The following is a 17,306-nucleotide window of genomic DNA, read 5'->3' as shown; positions in this document are numbered from 1 at the left end:
TTACCAATCACGCGAGAGCAGTCTGAAACGGCGAGACGGGCCAGAAAGTCGATGACAGCCTTGTGTTCAGGAGTGAGGGAGTCCTCAGACGGGTCGATTATTTGGCGCGCGCCCTGAGTCCAGTAGAAAGGAAATCGAGCGATGCCATCTCTGTGTGTGAAAACCTCAGGATATTCGTGGGACACCACAACCCTGAAGAATTTCCGGGCTAAATCGACGGTGATGCTAGGCCAGATAGGGTTGAAGCGCTGACGACCAAACCTAGCTTCCCGGGAAACCCAGCTGCGCTGCGGGGAGGGCTGGACAGATACGCGATAGAAATAAAAGAAGGTCGAAGGTTCAGGTTCCTGGTGAATTGCGTCGTAGAGAATTTCGAAACACCGGAGGAAGGCCCAACTGTTGGGATGAAGTTGACTAGGAGCCACATTGATATTGTGAAGAACGGAGCAGATAAAAGGGAAAAAAGGAAATTTAATCCTCAAATTTGTGAACATATACCCATACACGTAAAAGAAGTGAGGAGCACCCACGGAGTCGTCTTTGGGTCGAAGCCAAGGGCGTTCAAGGGGTGAGCAGGCACTGACATACAAAAGCTTGTCAAGAGGTTTCTCATGACAAAATCCGCCGGATTCTGTGGAAATCTCCCAAATGGACGATTCTTTTTCCAAACTTGACCGTTGGTTAGGCATTGTCCCGGCGGGCAAAGCCCTCGCGGCGGGAGCACTTAAAGATTTCCAAGTCCTCGTTCGGAAGGCAATGACGTCTTTTTCTTCAAGAGGAATGCCTCCTGGAGGGGGCGGGAGAACAGGAGGAACGCATCGGAGAGGGGTGGCAGCGACGACATTACGTTTGGAACTTTTGGTCTGGCGTTTTGGAGTCATTGTAGAGGGATTGCAAGGAATAAAGGTAATTTTGACACTGGACAAGTTCGCGTAAGGGTGAAGAAGCAAAGGTTCGTAATCGTAAAAGAACGAAAGGGGTTAGTGAGATAATGCTGTTATAAGCGGGGAGTGACGTGCAAAAGGGAACGTGTAGGAAGAAGTTGTGGACGGTTACCGAGAGATGTGGAGGAAAAAGAGAGGTTGTGCCCCATGACGTCAGGAAATAACATGATTGCAGTTGCGAAATTCTGGGGAGTGAGAAAGACGCATTAAATGAAAAGCTGCAACGGTTGCTGCCGATTGCTCAAAATTCAAATTGTCAAAGTTGTGACGTGACTAGAAGGGACATGTCAAAGGTAGCGGTTGAGATTCTATGGATTCACTGACCCTGGCGTCACTTCAGGGCTCGACGCGCGGGATGGACACAACACACGACAGAGTGTCACGATTCAAGGCACGTGCATAACTAAGCTGAGGCGGGTGGACTAAAAGTCGCCGCCACAAGCCTGCTTGTGGATTGGGGTCGCCCGGAAGAAGAGGGCGCAGCTGAAGGTCCAAAGTGTCGATTGCAAAAGGCTTTATTTATCAGGCCATGTTGGCCATCGTTTTTCATTTCTAAATTTAAAGTTTTGAAGTTTTAGTCGGCATCCCTAGGGCTATCGCCTTGTTTCTTGCTTAAAGACACACTTAGCTCTCATGCTTCGAGCTCGGTGTCTTGTGGACTTGTGGACTGGGCGAGACCCCAGGGTCCCTCGCCCAGGAGACCTGACCTTGGGCATAGGACACGCCATGACCTTGAGCCTCTCATCCCGAAGCCCAACTCCACCTCTATAAATAGGAGGGGAAGACCAATTGTAAGAGACTCTTAGCTCATTTGAGAATTAATAGCATTGAAATTCAGTTATATTTTCTCTCTCTAAGCAGTTAGAGTTTCTCTCTCTAAGCATTCACATCACTTTCCTCACACTTTGGGTACTACCTTCCCTCTCTATGTTCTAGCACGGAACAACATAAAAATAAGGCTTAATTCCACTTTGGGCCCCTGATCTTTTAAAAATGAGCGATCGGGGCCCCCCGTGTTTAAACGTAGCGGTCAGACACCCCAACGTTTCAAAAACGTGCGTTCCAAGCCCTTCTGTTTAGTGTCGTTTGTTTGACCAAACGGAGCAAGTGACGTGGTTTTTCTTTTTCATTCTTAATTCCACTTTGGGCCCCTGATCTTTCAAAAATGAGCGATCGGGGCCCCCCGTGTTTAAACGTAGCGGTCAGGCACCCCAACGTTTCAAAAACGTGCGTTCCAAGCCCTTCTGTTAAGTGTCGTTTGTTTGACCAAACAGAGCCAGTGACGTGGCTTTTCTTTTTCATTTTAACATTATCTTTTTTACCCAAAAATTACCCTCCAATTCACAAACACAATTGCCCCAATTTTTACCCTAATTTCATCCGAATTCAGCCGCACAAATTCTATCCTCTAAATCTCTCTTCTCGTGTTAAATTAGGATGAAATTAGGGTGAAAATTGGGGGCAATCGTGTTTGTGAATTGGGAGGGGAATTTTTGAGTAAAAAAGATAATGTTGAAATGAAAAAGAAAAGTCACTGGCTTCGTTTGGTCAAACAAACGACAGTTAACAAAAGGGCTTGGAACGCACGTTTTTGAAACGTTGGGGTGCCTGACCGCTACGTTTAAACACGGGGGGGCCCCGATCGCTCATTTTTGAAAGATCAGGGGCCCAAAGTGGAATTAAGAATGAAAAAGAAAAGTCACGTCACTGGCTCTGTTTGGTCAAACAAACAGCACTTAACAGAAGGGCTTGGAACGCACGTTTTTGAAACGTTGGGGTGCCTGACCGCTACGTTTAAACACGGGGGGCCTCGATCGCTCATTTTTGAAAGATCAGGGGCCCAAAGTGAAATTAAGAATGAAAAAGAAAAGCCACGTCACTGGCTCTGTTTGGTCAAACAAACAACACTTAACAGAAGGGCTTGGAACGCACGTTTTTGAAACGTTGGGGTGCCTGACCGCTACGTTTAAACACGGGGGCCCCCGATCGCTCATTTTTGAAAGATCAGGGGCCCAAAATGGAACTAAGCCTAAAAATAATGTTTATACAATCCGCGACTATCACGAACTTGGTCCAGGAAATCAATTTTTTTGTTTTGTCCAAGGTACAAAGCCTAACAAATAAGGCAGAGAGGCCCATATCTCGGGTCCATTACTCAGTACACATTATTGTAAGTCGCATTGAAGATTTTGAGCTAAGCTTGTTGTATTACTCACATTATAGATTGTATAATTTGTCCAGGCTTAAATATGAAAGCGTACAAAATTGTTGTGAATGGGTTGATGGGAGTTGGAGGTGGAATTTGAGATGGAGAAGGCCTCTGTTGGGGCGGGAGTTGCAGTGGTTAACTATGATGCTTGATGAAGTGGGGAGTATTAGTCTCATGGAGGGGGTGCCTGATAAATGGTGTTGGCTCCCAGGCACGGTGGGTTTACAGTTAACTCTTTTTATTCTTTTTTGCAGGCACCGGTACTAGAACCTCCTGATCATATCTTTGCCCGGGTTTGGAAATCAGCGACACCAATCAGCGACACCATCCAATGTGAAGGCGTTTTCGTGGAGGCTTCTATTGGATCGAATTCCTTGTCTTTGGAATTTATGGAAGCGTAAGGTATTACAGTCTCAAGATGAAACAATTTGTAAGCTTTGCTCCTTGGAGGTGGAATCAACTGCTCATCTTTTGTTCTCTTGTTCGGTGTCGTTGGATATTTGGCGGGAATGCTATCGGTGGTTGGGCACCTGTACAGTGTTGCCCATGAATCCAAGAGATCACTTGCTGCAATTTCATTTTGGTTGGGGTCAGAAACAATAGAGGGGTGCCGATTCAATTTGGCTTGCGGTGGTGTGGTCAATTTGGTTGATGAGGAATGAGCTTATTTTCAGGAATGGGGTGTTGAATATTCCTACAATTGTGGAAGTGATTAAATGGAGATCTTGGACTTGGATAAAGCACAAGACAGGGAATCTTAGCTGCTCTCTATTTGAATGGTCTACACACCCCATTATTTGTTTGCAGGAGCTGGAGCGCCACTAGCCTTGTACTGTCATGAATTTTGGTTTCATGGTTCAGCTTTGTTAGTGGAATTGGGATGCATGATTTTGTTATTTTGGACGTGCCAATGGTGCTTGTGTTGGGGTCTGTCATGTGTTTTTGTGTTTTGTAAGGGTAGTTTGACATGTATTGTATCAGTTCGGTGTGGGGTAGTTTTACATGACTAATTTCATGCTTTTATTTTTTCTTCTAGTCTCTCTTTGTTGTATTATGGGTTAAGTACCCCTTGTACTTCCAATAATGCATTTCTTTGCCTATCAAAAAAAAAACTCACATTATAATTTTATAATCCTGTTTGTAAGTGCCATTTGGATTAAGATTATCTGTTTATTGAATTTTCTTTGAGAGAAAAAAGGATGAGATACAAAGTTTTCTTTCTGCTTAATCTATGTTGCATTCAAATACATATATAGAGAAAATGTCATACAAAAGTTTATAACACCCCCAAAATCAATTGATTTTTTAGCGGAGAGAACTTTTAGCTCCCTTTATAATCAGTGCTTTCAACTAATCCGCTCTGTTGAGGTTGCAAACTGTGCAGCTATCAGCGAAGTCTAAATTATAGCTTCGCTAGCACCAACCGGGGTCAATCTGGTTGTTCTGAGAACATAAAGAGAAAAGGAAGGGTTGTGAAGATCCTAAACAGACAAAAACATAAGTTGAGAAGGGAGATATGGGGTGGGGTGGGGGGGGGAGGGTGACAATGTTATCCGACAAATAATCGTGTCTATAGTCGTATTTAAAAAAGATAGAAATATGATTATCTTTCTCTGTCACACTAATAAAATTATATCACGTCAAATAAATAAATAAATATGAATATAAATTACAATCCTACATGATTAATTTTTAGTTACATACTACAATTTTAAAAACAATTTTATTAGTGGAACATGAAATAAGAAGAGAGAATTTTGAGGGTTTTGCGTCGCAGATAGCTGGGATGAACTCGTTTTAGAAGCTATGGGAGTTTGCAGGAAAGGAACCCTATTTACGTGAACATAAAAGCATTTTACGCATTGGTAATATTTACCAACTTTGCCATTACTAAAAACACCACTTCCCTTAAAAGGGAAAATTGAGCACAGTTTTTAAAATTAAAAACATATTTTTGATTACCCAAACAAGTTTTTCAGTTTTATAAGAGTTATCAAACAGGTCCTTTGTAGCTTAAAAACTAGCATTGTTTGGAATACAAGATAGTGGAATATTCAAAATACACATATCAGTAACTAATGATTTCTGCCCAAGAGTGCTAGCTTGGCAAACTGGGCCCGTGATTTATGTAGTAGGGCTCACTGGTTTCCTCAGCCGATTACTCTCTTAAATTAGCTATCCTTATACGCAAATTGGTCATATTAGTTGTCCTGACATTGTCTCAATATGTTGTTTGGTCATTCAGATTAGCACTTTGGTCAACAATTAACAACTCCACATTCATAATAGTAGTATTTTATATACATACTTTAGACATTTGTTAGGAAAATTTTCACATATAATACAATACACAAGAAGATTAGGCAAACAAAAATACACTTGGTCTTAACTACTAAAGTCACTACTTGACCAATGATGATTTCCGTCCTTTGAACTTTGAAGCTAAGATCTAGCTCCTCATTGCCACAATGATATGCCACCGAATGACTGAAAGAGATCCAAATGAGATTGTGATATTGCCACTCTTATAACATGTTTGATTTCACGATTTGCAAATAATGCAAGACTTGTAGTTTCTACCCAAAAAGGATTCTAAAACATTTCACCACGGAACCAAACATGTTACTAATTGAGATTATCCCTTGCATCTTAACCTGCTCATTAACAAGCATCAAGAATCTGGTGGGCAATAGATAAATGTAACCAATTTGAATGATTATTCATTGTCACATACAACATTTGAGTAGTTACAAACTTAACAGAGTCTAAATAAAAGCAAAAGAAAGTCGAGAGTAAAAATGAAACCAGTTTCCAAATTCCATTATTCTTTAGGGTGCAGATTTGTGCCTGCAAATAACTTTACACTTCAAGACCCTATCCTGAACATAGAACCCAGGCACCACCATGATCTTAACCCTGCTTGGACCCTGTGACCTCTGCCTATCTGTGACCAAATCTTCCATGTAGTGGGGATCAAAGCTTTTATTCTCTTCCACCCTCAAAATTCCCAATGGCGGGTTGAAAGAAAATGCCAGAAGATGCAGCAACCATATGCATTTTGCTGCCACAAAGAAAGCTTGAAGTAGCTGCTCATGCCAAGGCCTCAACCAATTCAGTGCAGTGATGATGCAACTCATTTTCTGGTCACAGAACTTGCTGAACTCTTCACTGTAATATTTAGTACCCTTTCTCAGCACCTCATTCCAGCTCAGGTTTCTTAGCGCGACGAATGAGGAGAATTGTGCTTGGCGATCTTGTCTAGGGTCTAAGAATTTTGCGCAGCCATTCTTTTGGAACACACAATTCTCGAAGTCTTGGAAGAGAGATTGGTTTATGAAAGCTTCAAAATGGTACAGAACTGCCTTTGAGTATTTGGAATCAAGGGAGAGCTTGTAAGGTTGAAGAAGCAAGTTCAAGTTGTCTATCAAAGCATGATCTGTTTCTTCAATCTGGCTTATGAGGGTCTTGCAGAATTGCTTCACTGATAGCCTCGACTCTGACACTATCTGCAAGAAGCCCTCTACCATTACCTCCTCACTCACAGGCATAAAATTTTCTCCATTCCCATCAAATGGAATTCCTCTAATGGGATGATTGCTAAGCTTCTCACAAAGTGGTGATTCTTTTGCCTGCACTGTTTGCCTCAAAGCTTTCTTTAACTCTTCACAGTAACTCTCCAAGTACACCAGCTTCTGTTTCAGCTCCCCAAATGAAGATCTCATATCAGAAACCTCCGCAATCGCGGTGTCTCTGCTCTCGTTGGCCTCAATTAGCTCCCTCTTCAACGCCTCCACTGACATTATCCCCATGTCCTTAAGAACCTGAGAAACCTCCTCAGATTCTGTCCTGTTTGGGGAACTCTCATTCTTGTGTTTCTTCTTGAACCGAGGGAACAACCATGAAATCATCCCTTTACTTTTAGGTTGTGTTTGAAAAGATGCATGAGAATCTGTGAGGGGAACAACAATGTTAGAGCTCTTGTTGTTCCTTGTACTCTCAAATTCACTAGTTATCACAGCAGGTTTACATCTATTGCAGGAAGATTGAGGTCTGAAATCATCCAAACTGTTTCTCCTCCTAGACTTGAAGTAATCATTAGGGGATGTTTGAAGAACAGTGATGTGATTTCCACATGAACCAGTCACTGATTTGGCATCATCAGCAGGACAATTGTGAGATTCTAAGTTAAGGTTGGGAAAACTAAAAGGTTGTCCCATCTTTGAACTTGAGTTCTCCTTGTAATCTGGAACCATGGTTGTTGTCTCTATGCTGTTTCCTACTTCTACCCCATTCTCATCCCAGCTTTCTGATTTTGGGCTTTGATGTGGCTCATCCTCATAGCTCTGTCAACAATTCCCACATTTAGAAACAAATTATTTATCTTAAAAGCATGATCTAGACATTATAACAAACACCTTGATGGGTTTCACTTGTTCAATCTAAAAAGTTTCATGAAAGGCAAGAAAAAGCAAAAAGTCATAAACTTTTTCTGAAAAGGTGAAAACCCATTAAGCACGAGACAATTTTGAAAGCTGAGAACCAAGAAAAAAGTGTTCTTGCACAGTGCTTACTGGTGTGAAAACAGGGTAATCTTGAGCTGAAAACTGAGAAGCAGAGCGTGAAGCAGGGGAAGGGGAAGAGAATCTTCTAGCATTTGGGCTAGTTCCTTGCGTTAGTGCAGCATGAAGGGCTCTTAGCTCCACTGCTTTGGCTATGGCGGATTGGATTTCTTGCCTGCTAAACTCAGGGTTGTTGCCATTGTTGCTGAAAATTTGTGCGGTGGTGGTGGTAGCGGTTGCAGGAGCCATGACATGAGCCACGACAGAGGATAGAACAAAGTGGAGTGTGTAAATGCAGAGAGGATAATAATGTGTGCACTAGAATATTGATATATCATGTGCTATGGGAATTTATTGACAAGTGAAAAAGAACAAAATGGATGAACAAGTGGTATTCAACGGTTGGATTTCATTTGAAGGGTGTTTGTGTTTGTATATATCTATGGTTAGAATGGGAATAATAGGATGATATGTGGAGAACCAGAGAAATAGAAGAGAAGGGTAGAAAGGGTCACATCTCAATACCAACTAGCTTTGTCCCTGTTTTAACACAAAAAGGAATTGATGGCTTGAGCACATGTGAAGATGGAAGGACCAATTTGGATCATCCACACAAAGAGGTTTATGATGGGTCAGGATCTTTCTCAATTGTAAACTCCTCCAATTTTTCTCAAAGTTGCAAAATTTTGTGTCTATGTATCTCTTCACATGTATTAAATAGCTAGGTATTTATATATATAATTGGCTTATCCAAAAAAAAATAGCTAGGTAAATTCTTTAAATATTTATAAAGAGAGATAGACACAATGTAATAATAATTGATATTTTTAATTCATTTGAAATGATCATAATCAGATTACGATAGTATCCTCTGCACAATTATAGCCATTGAATTTTGAAATCAATGACTATAATGAATCTATAATTATTTATTGGATGTAGAGAATTTGAATTCATGTGAACATGAAAAGAATATTATTCCGAACTAAAAGCAATTACTTTCAAAGATATTCAAAAATATATGAGAGATAAGTAAATAATATGTTAGATCACGTGTTTGAATGTTTTTTTTGGGTGAAAATGAAATAAAAGAAGTTTGTGTAAATAAAAAATGCACCCCTCATATGTCTTTAACTTTATTTACTTGTTTATAATAATTTTGATTTATAACATTTTAAAAAAATTGATTTATCACCTGAAAAGTGAAGTATTTGGTGTTGTTTTGGATCAAGTTGTAGAAAAAATATATTTTTGTATATATAATCTTAACAACATTGGGATATCTTTTTCTAGTTTTATTTCTGTCTACAATGATTTTTAGCTTTAGAACTTTTGAATGATTAGTTTCCATACATGCATTAAGTGGTATTGAAAAAGTAGTGTTGTAATTATTATTTTTATAAAAAAAGTGTAATAAAAGATAGGGTTAAAAACTATAACCGTCCCTGAACTTTGAGTGAGATTTGAAAATCGTCCATCGCCGGAAAATTATCTGAAAACCATCCTCAGACTATTGAAAACAAATTGGACCCGTCCCTCCGGCCACCATAGCTCCGGCAAGTCGTTTATGTGGCATTCCACGTCAATTAATGAGAGACCGACGTGGATTTTTTATTCCACATGTGTAATTAATAATTAAAATAAAATAAATAATTTAATATAAAAAAGGCTTAAACTAAATTAAATGATTGTAACTCAATATTCAAAGATTAGGATGCTTATCAAAATTTATCTTCTTTTTACCCAGAATCTTCTTTTCTTCTACCATGAACGAAACCCACCAAATCTTCTCTCAAACAAAACCCACTAACCTCCTTCTCTCAAAACAAGCAAATCTGTTCCACCTTGCTTCATCTTGCAACAAAACCCACAAAATCTATTTTCTCAAACCCCAATAACAAAACTCAGTTTCTGAAACTCACCCTATTCCACCCCCTTTTCTTCACATCACTCGAAACCCAGTAACAAAATCCCTCCAGATCTGCGAAAGGTATAGATCGACCCAGCCATCACACAACCTGGGGACCGCGACAACCAGAGTGGCTTCGACCCAGCCCCAAATCGTAGCAAACCATGCACCTCCTTTGAAGCTTCTCCGCTGAGAACCACCTTCACAGCAACCCACCAATCTCTCAATCGTTCCCATTTCTGGTGAATGGGAGGTCTTGAAGCGAGATCGATGTTCAGAATGAGGAATGGAAAAAGACTCTTGCGTTCCTTTATTATGTTTCAATGCTTTTGTTAGAAAGGAAGAAGGGAAGCTACACTCAAGTTTCAGATCTGGGTTGGAAAAGGGCTAGGGTTTGGAGTTAAAGAAGATGGAGTGAGAGGATGTGGGTGAGGGTTGCTGCTGTTGCTGTCTTGTGGTTTGATTATTTCTGGGTTTGTTTTTTGAATTGTTGGTTGAAGGCTGAGTGGTGAGGGTGATAAGTTTTCTGGGGTTGAGTTGTTGTTTGAGTATGAGTTTATTTATGAGGAGCACTTTTTATTTTTATTTTTCTCCTTCAAATTGTTGTATGTATTTCATGATGAAGAAAAAAATTGGATGATCTATGAGTGAATGGTTTGGTGTTAATTTAAGAAAGAAGATTATCATGGTGACTTTTTTGGGTGGATGTATAAATTTCTGGGTTGGGTTGATGGAGGCAAAGGAAGAGAAAAAGGAAGAAGGTGGAAGTGAAATTTTAATGATTTAAACATTTTTTTAAATTAAATTTTTATTTTTATTTTTATTTTTATTTTAATTATTAATTATTAATTCCATGTCGGATCCTCATTAATTGACGTAGACCGCCAAGTCAACGCTTGCCGGACCTGAGGCTGCCGGAGGGACGAGTCAAATTTGTTTTTAAAAGTCTGAGGATGGTTTTCAGATAATTTTCCGGCGAGGGACGGTTTTCAAAACTCGCTCAAAGTTCAGGGACGGTTATAGTTTTTAACCCTAAAAGATATATTCTCATTTGCACAAGTGTGCATTTAGCAGGGGGCGAAGCCACCAGTTTATCACAATGTCCACATATCCCAACATTACCAGAAAACAGAATTAGGTGGCATTGCTTTAGAAGCAATTATAGGAAGTTTCATCATGTTCCCCAACACCATCACATGTAAGATCGAGTAATTCGATCAGCTTTCAATTGATTGAGGATGTTATCAACATAATGTTGCCTTAGTACTTGTTTACACTTCGCGTGTAATCACGTTATCTTTTGGATCTGTGTTAAAAAAACCATCCTTTACCCTAATAAAGTGGTGATAAGTTGGTGAATGCCTTTTGTTTTTTTGTTTTTAAGGGTGAATCCCTTAATATAATTATGCTAAATTGTTTGTCATTTTCACAAAGAAACGTGCTACTTATGTTTAGTCATAACATTAGGATTTGTTGGGTAGAAGTATTTGAGTAGGAAAAAAATCATCTCAGTTTAAATTTGACATATGTAACTAAAATTAAAAGAATGTGTATCCCGAATGAAAATTTAAGTGGTAAGAGTTATAAAACATATAGATTGAGTGGAGGGAGGTCTAATACTCAATCTCTGAAGTGTGCAATTTATCTTTCCGTTATAAAATAAATAAATAAAAAAGAATTTGCAGGGAACATTTGGGTGGAACTTCTTTTTCCTTTGCTTACATTACATTTGGAAGTAAAAATTGAAAACAACCTCTTAGAATATTATCTCGTATTTAATGCCTAATGCACAAGTTATAACGTACTCTTTGTACCGTAAAAAAAAATCTTTGAGGTTATTTTCTTTTTCCGATGCAAATGGGGTGCCCCTTCATGAAGTTTAAGATGGTAATCCCGTTCATGGAACCAGAGGTCACTGGGAATTTCCAAAATTGTAGACAAATAAAAATATTGATCCATATGCATCTCTTTGTAACTTATATATTCTTTTTCTTATACCCCACTTGTACAGTTAAGAATGTGCTGTAATATACGTATGTGTTTCGCATAGTTTAATTGAAAAAATAAAATCACTTATCAAATTCAAGATTTTGACCTTAAATTGAAAAATTTACAGTGCTGCATTGCACGAACGTTGGAGTGCACGACCCAAACGAATAGAAATGATATGGGACAATCATTTTAACGAACAAGTATTCTATCCATGAACATTGAGATGAGGTATAATACCTATAGTGCAAGGATCCTAGAGAGAATGAGAACGTAACCGCTTTAGAGAGAGAAAGTAACTGAATTTCAACCTTGTTATTTCTCAAATGAGAAAAGAGTCCTTTACAATTGGTATTCATCCCCTATTTATAGATGTGGAGTTGGGTTTGACGCCTCTAACCCTTCCTATTGGGCCGGTTGGGCCTCCTCCCAGGTCCGCTCGTCGTCCTGAGCTGGTGCTCCAGGGCGAGGGACCCTGGGGTCTCGCCCAGTCCACAAGACACCGAGCTAAGTGTGTCTTTAAGTAGAAAAACTAAGGCGACGGCCATGAGAAGCCAATTAATGCTAAAACTTGAGGTCTAACAACAAAGAGTAACGGCCAACATGACTTGGTGATTAAAACTTTAAAAGTTAACATTTTGAACTTCTTGCTATGTTCCCCTGACGGCTCGAGTCCACAAGTGGGCTTGTGGCGATGGCGCCTGGTTTGCTTGCCTTGTCACGGTTACGCACGTGCCCTAAGATATAGCAAGCGATCCATCACATGTTGGTGCTCACCATGCCATTATTTATAAATCAACAAAACCATAATGCTTGCAACTCAACACAATCAATTAGTCAATGTATTTTCAGTTCTAACTCAATTTCTCATGTGCATCAAGTAAAAGAACATCAAAAACAAATAATGGTCAAATCAATTCTTTTCAATATAGGCAACAATATAACTATTCCAGTAAATGAAACAAATTTGAAATGAAAGTATAAATTTGAAATGTATCAACACTATATCTGTCTGTGAAGCACGGGTACTTTGAAATTGGCTACGCACCCGCACCGGGTACGTACCGGGTACCGGTACTCCGTGGGTACGCCATGGGTACTTTGAAACCATGTGTTTTTTTTTTTACAAGCTTTACCATGTGTTTGAATTGTTATTATATGCAAGATATATGAATATTGAGAGATTTGATATGTAATTAATAATATTATGTAACATAGATTATTTGATATCTATTTTTTTACTTCACTATATATATATTTATATATATTTTTAATATATATATTACCTATAACGTACCCGTACCTAGGATTTTCTAAAAATGCCGTACCTCGTACCCGGTACCGTACCCGTACCCGGTACCGCACCCGTACCTGTGCATCCTAGATATCTGTGAATAGAAGTTTTATTTATTTATTCACAAAGCTCATGTATTGCAAACAAAGAGGGCCTCAATCTGAACAACAAAACAAACTGCAAACTGCAAATAGGATAGAAATAAATCTAAACAATTTTCATGTTTTTTCAGTAGCAGATTCAACACAGTGCCAAATTCCCTTTGGTATAATACTGAAAATTCATTGAATAGCAAGTAGTTTTGAATATTGAGATTAAAAGAACGAAATTGATCACAAAAATTAAATGCAAATGCTTTTCCCAAAACTTTTCAAAATTTGACAAATAGTGAAAGAAAAATGTACAGAGAGGAAGAAGGTGCTCAGAAAGATCAATGAATGGTTGAGAAAAGTAATCCTTATGGGTAAAGATAGATTTATCCATCAGATTAACGAGATTATTTATCTAATCATCATAGCATCTTCTCCCAGTTCACAATTTCAACTCAACAACAACAACAAACAGTGCAAATACCTGCATACGAAGGGAAGGCAAGGCGAGGTTTGAAGGATTAGGAATAGGATTTAGAATTACAAGCCAAGGTGGAGAGGAGACTCTATGACTGAGTGAGTATGACAATTTTAGGATTTAGGATTAGGGATTCCAGATTTAGGGGAAATCATATTCATGGTTGCTTGGGAAAATCAAGCTTTAGAAGAGAAAGGAGAACTGGACTGGTGGTGGCGTGGCCGTGGCGTGGTGGTGGCCGGTGGTGGTGCCGCCGTGCCGTGATGAGGGTGAGCGTGAATGTGATTCGTGAGAGGGTGAGAGCGTGAGTATCAGAGTGTGTGAGAGAGAGGAGTCAGTTGGGGGTCTGGGTGCAAATATAAAATCTTAGGGGTTCAATTATTGCTGGTGAAAAAGGTTGAGGGAAAAAGGCACTTGAGGGGCTTTAATAGGTTACACATACGGTATCTTAATGGAATATTCGATTTATGTGGTCGTAAAGGTATCATGTAGGGGTGTACAAGATCCGGCCCTACCCGCCAACCCGTCCCGACCCAAGCTTTTAAAGCCGGGTTCAACCCGGCCCGATCATTAAAAGAGACCGGGTTCGGGTTGATCTTCGAGTTACCCGACTTCGGGTAGGGTCGGGTTCGGGTTGACACTCGGGTCACCCGGCCCGTCCCACATATATATTTTATAAAATTTTAATTTGTTATAATGATTAAAATGTGATACATGGTGCTCAAATTTATCTTATACCATGTAGATGAGATTAAAATGTTTAACATCTACCTTATGAATTAAATAAACGTTGGTCAAACTATGGACACTTTCATGCTCTAACAAGAGAAAATCATGTGTGTGTATTATGCATATGTGAGACAAGTGAAGAAATGATCAAACAAAATGTAAACATCTCAGGTGCAATAGATTATGAAAGAATTGGATCAGTGCAAGACCTAACCTCTAATGCACTTTAAAGCCTCTCCAATGTAGATCTTAACTTGGGATCTTAAAATAAGATTCGGATCTTGTTAGATCTTACAATTGGAGGTATCTTACATGACATGAGATCTAAAATAAAAAAAAATATTTATTTCTCTCTCATTCAATATTAAAATTAATCAAAACAAATAATGTAAATATATTGTGTATTGTGGGTCCAACCAAAAGTAAAGTAAGATCTCAAACCATTGGAGCGAAATGGGTATCGGGACCTTATGAGTGCCTTAAATCTTATATGGTAGTACGAGCCAACAAAAAGTGAGTTAAATCCCAAAATAAGATCCACTTGTTGGAGATGCTCCAACAGTACCAAAGGGGTGTAACCACTGTTTAATTTTGAGAATGTGACAACTTCTTTTCCGAAAATTGATGTTGTCAGTAACACTTATTAAGAAAATAAGTTACCAACGCCCTGACTATCAATATCGGTAGGATTTTGTGCCACCCTTAAGCTCGTCGTTAAGAAAATATTAGAGCATCTCCATTGGGAGTGTCTCATACTATAGAGACTCTTCCACTAGTGTCTCACACCATTGGAGCACATGAAATTTGACAAGCTGGCTAATTGAAGTGTGTTAATGCAGCAACTTTTCTCTCTAGTGTCTATCATAAGTTGTTCATGTAAAACAAAAAAATTAATATTATTATATTTGCTTATCATGAATTCGTATGCCTAAAAAAAATACAATATCATTGCAATTTATTATTTATTGAACAAACAGTAATTTGTTTTCAATGTTTTGTTGGTGAATTCACATTTTACGGATAATTTTGATTTGATAAGATGACAACGTTTTCCTAACAAAAAATTAGAAATATAATTAATTTAAATGAAGATAATAATAAAGTGTGTAGTTGATTGTGGGGTCTACTAGAGAAATTTTTAAGAGTTGTTAGGTTGGAGTAAAAAGTTAGTAAAATGGTTTAGATGATCTGACACTATGAGGAATTGTAAAGAATGATATAAAATAAAGTGTAGACACTCTAGAGAATGTGATGGATAAATATGCTCTTACTCCATCCGTTTCAAAATTATTGTAGTTTTAGCTTTTTTGTTTGGCTTAATTGCACTTTTGGTCCCCAACTTTGGTCTTCCTGCGAAAATCGTCCTCAAACTTTAAAATTAGCAAAAAAATGTCCCTAATATTTACACCCGGTTGCAAAATTGGTTTTCCGTCCAATTCCATCCAAAAACTAACGGAATATTCCTCAAAAAATTAATTAAAAAATTTAGTCTCTGAAACATTCATCATCTTCATATTAAAAACCCAGAAATTCATAATCTTCATCCCATTTTCCCTTCATCTTCATATAAATGAGTAAATCAAAATTAAGCTTTCTCATCCAAGAATATTAACCAAAAAAACAAAAATATTCTCTCTCATGTGGTCACACTCCCTCCCTCTTGCACAGAACTGAAACAAATTTCTCTACAAATATCAATATTCTCCAAAACTTGCAAATTGACAAACCAGATCTTGAAAATACCCACTTCTCCATCAAAATTCTCTCACTTCTCTACGCAACCAGGTAGGCCTGTCCATGTACAACCGGCCCGAACCGGGCCCGACTAAACCGAGGCCTTTTTTGGCCAAACGGGCCGGATTTCGGGTTAACCGGGTGCAAAAATGCGGTTTTAGGCGAGTTGGTTCGGTCGGTGTCGGATTGGGCTCGAGCCCGACCGAACCGACCGAAGTATCTATGTTTAAAAAAAAAAATAGGCCCAATCCAGTCCAATAGTAATAGTCCATTAGAAACCCTACTTTTATCTTTTTAAGTTACAAACCTCACTTTCTATCTATCAAGCCGTCACACACACAAAGTCACACATCTTCAGAGCACCAACCTGCAAACCCTAAGCACCACCCAGCGCCGCCACCTCCTCTCAAACACCGCGCGTCATCGTCGCCTCCTTCTTCATGCGCTTCCACCCTCACCCACACGGTTTCGAGCCTCATTCTTCTTTGTTCGCCGTCGCCCTCGCACGACGGAGGGGGTTAAGTCCCCACCATCGATGAATCGTACTAGGACCAGATGATGGATTGCATTTGGTTGGAGCAGCGACGACGGAGGGGGTTACGTCGCCACCATCGAACACCGTCTCTCACCACCAACCCAGGTCGCTGGTCTCTGGCTCTACCTCACTTGATCTGACTCTCCCTCTCGCGATCTAGATCTCCCTCTCTTGATCTGGCTCGATCTTCAAAATATGGTGTGAAGAGGACACCGTTCATGGCCTCTCTTGATCTGGTTACAGTGATGGTTTATTTTCAGTGTAAAAATTAGGTGTTTTTTCTTCTAAGAATTCTTGATCTATGTAATATGTATTGGAATTGAATGCATGTTTTTGAAAAGTTTCTGTCTTTTCTATGATTTGTTGAGGGTTAGGGTTTCTATTTGCTGGATCTTCCTCTCTTTTTGTGATTTTCTTTTTTATAAAAAACCGACAGCACCGACCGAACCGAATGTAACCCGAAAAACCCGAACCCGATAAACCCGATTCTGCTGGATGGTCGGTGGCGGGCCTGATGGTTGGGTGTTTTTCACCCGCCGTAACCGACGGCGTCGGCCCGAAACCGACCGTACCCGACCTATGGACACCCCTACAACCAGGTTTGGAAAAACTTCAGAGGCATCACAGACCCAACCGATCTAGAAAAATACCCACTTCTCCAAGTTTTCGTATACATCATAAGTGAGGAGGAATTTCGTGAATTGATGATTTTACTCAACTCTGAGTCTCTGATTAGGTGAAGGTGAGGGACGAATCTTCATCAATTCCAGATCTAGGGCCCAAATTGAAAAACCACCATTGAAGGAGAGAGAAGGTTGAATCTGGAAACCGTCGATT

The 17,306-nt window shown here is 39.4% G+C and overlaps 1 protein-coding gene, 1 long non-coding RNA gene and 1 other non-coding gene across 3 annotated transcripts; all 3 read right to left on the bottom strand.

The window, feature by feature from the left end:
- Positions 1–5,836: 5,836 nt before the first annotated feature.
- Positions 5,837–8,294, bottom strand: LOC130744325 (IRK-interacting protein). The gene is made up of 2 exons (XM_057596515.1): positions 7,725–8,294; positions 5,837–7,496 (listed from the first exon to the last, which is right to left on the bottom strand). Exons 1-2 carry the CDS (start codon positions 7,959–7,961, stop codon positions 5,982–5,984), a joined length of 1,752 nt encoding a protein of 583 aa, XP_057452498.1. The 5' UTR covers positions 7,962–8,294; the 3' UTR covers positions 5,837–5,981.
- Positions 8,295–11,906: 3,612 nt separating this feature from the next.
- On the bottom strand, positions 11,907–13,864 carry LOC130744324 (uncharacterized). The gene is made up of 2 exons (XR_009021496.1): positions 13,478–13,864; positions 11,907–12,347 (listed from the first exon to the last, which is right to left on the bottom strand). It is a non-coding gene; the product is annotated as an uncharacterized LOC130744324 (long non-coding RNA).
- Positions 13,324–13,423, bottom strand: LOC130709688 (small nucleolar RNA U30). The gene has a single exon (XR_009010165.1). It is a non-coding gene; the product is annotated as a small nucleolar RNA U30 (small nucleolar RNA).
- Positions 13,865–17,306: the final 3,442 nt, after the last annotated feature.

This window comes from Lotus japonicus, chromosome 3, assembly GCF_012489685.1.
Source record: "Lotus japonicus ecotype B-129 chromosome 3, LjGifu_v1.2".
In the NCBI taxonomy this organism is placed as follows: domain Eukaryota; kingdom Viridiplantae; phylum Streptophyta; class Magnoliopsida; order Fabales; family Fabaceae; genus Lotus; species Lotus japonicus.
The sequence above is the reverse complement of the archived record's forward strand: the minus strand, read 5'-3'. Positions and strand labels throughout refer to the sequence as shown.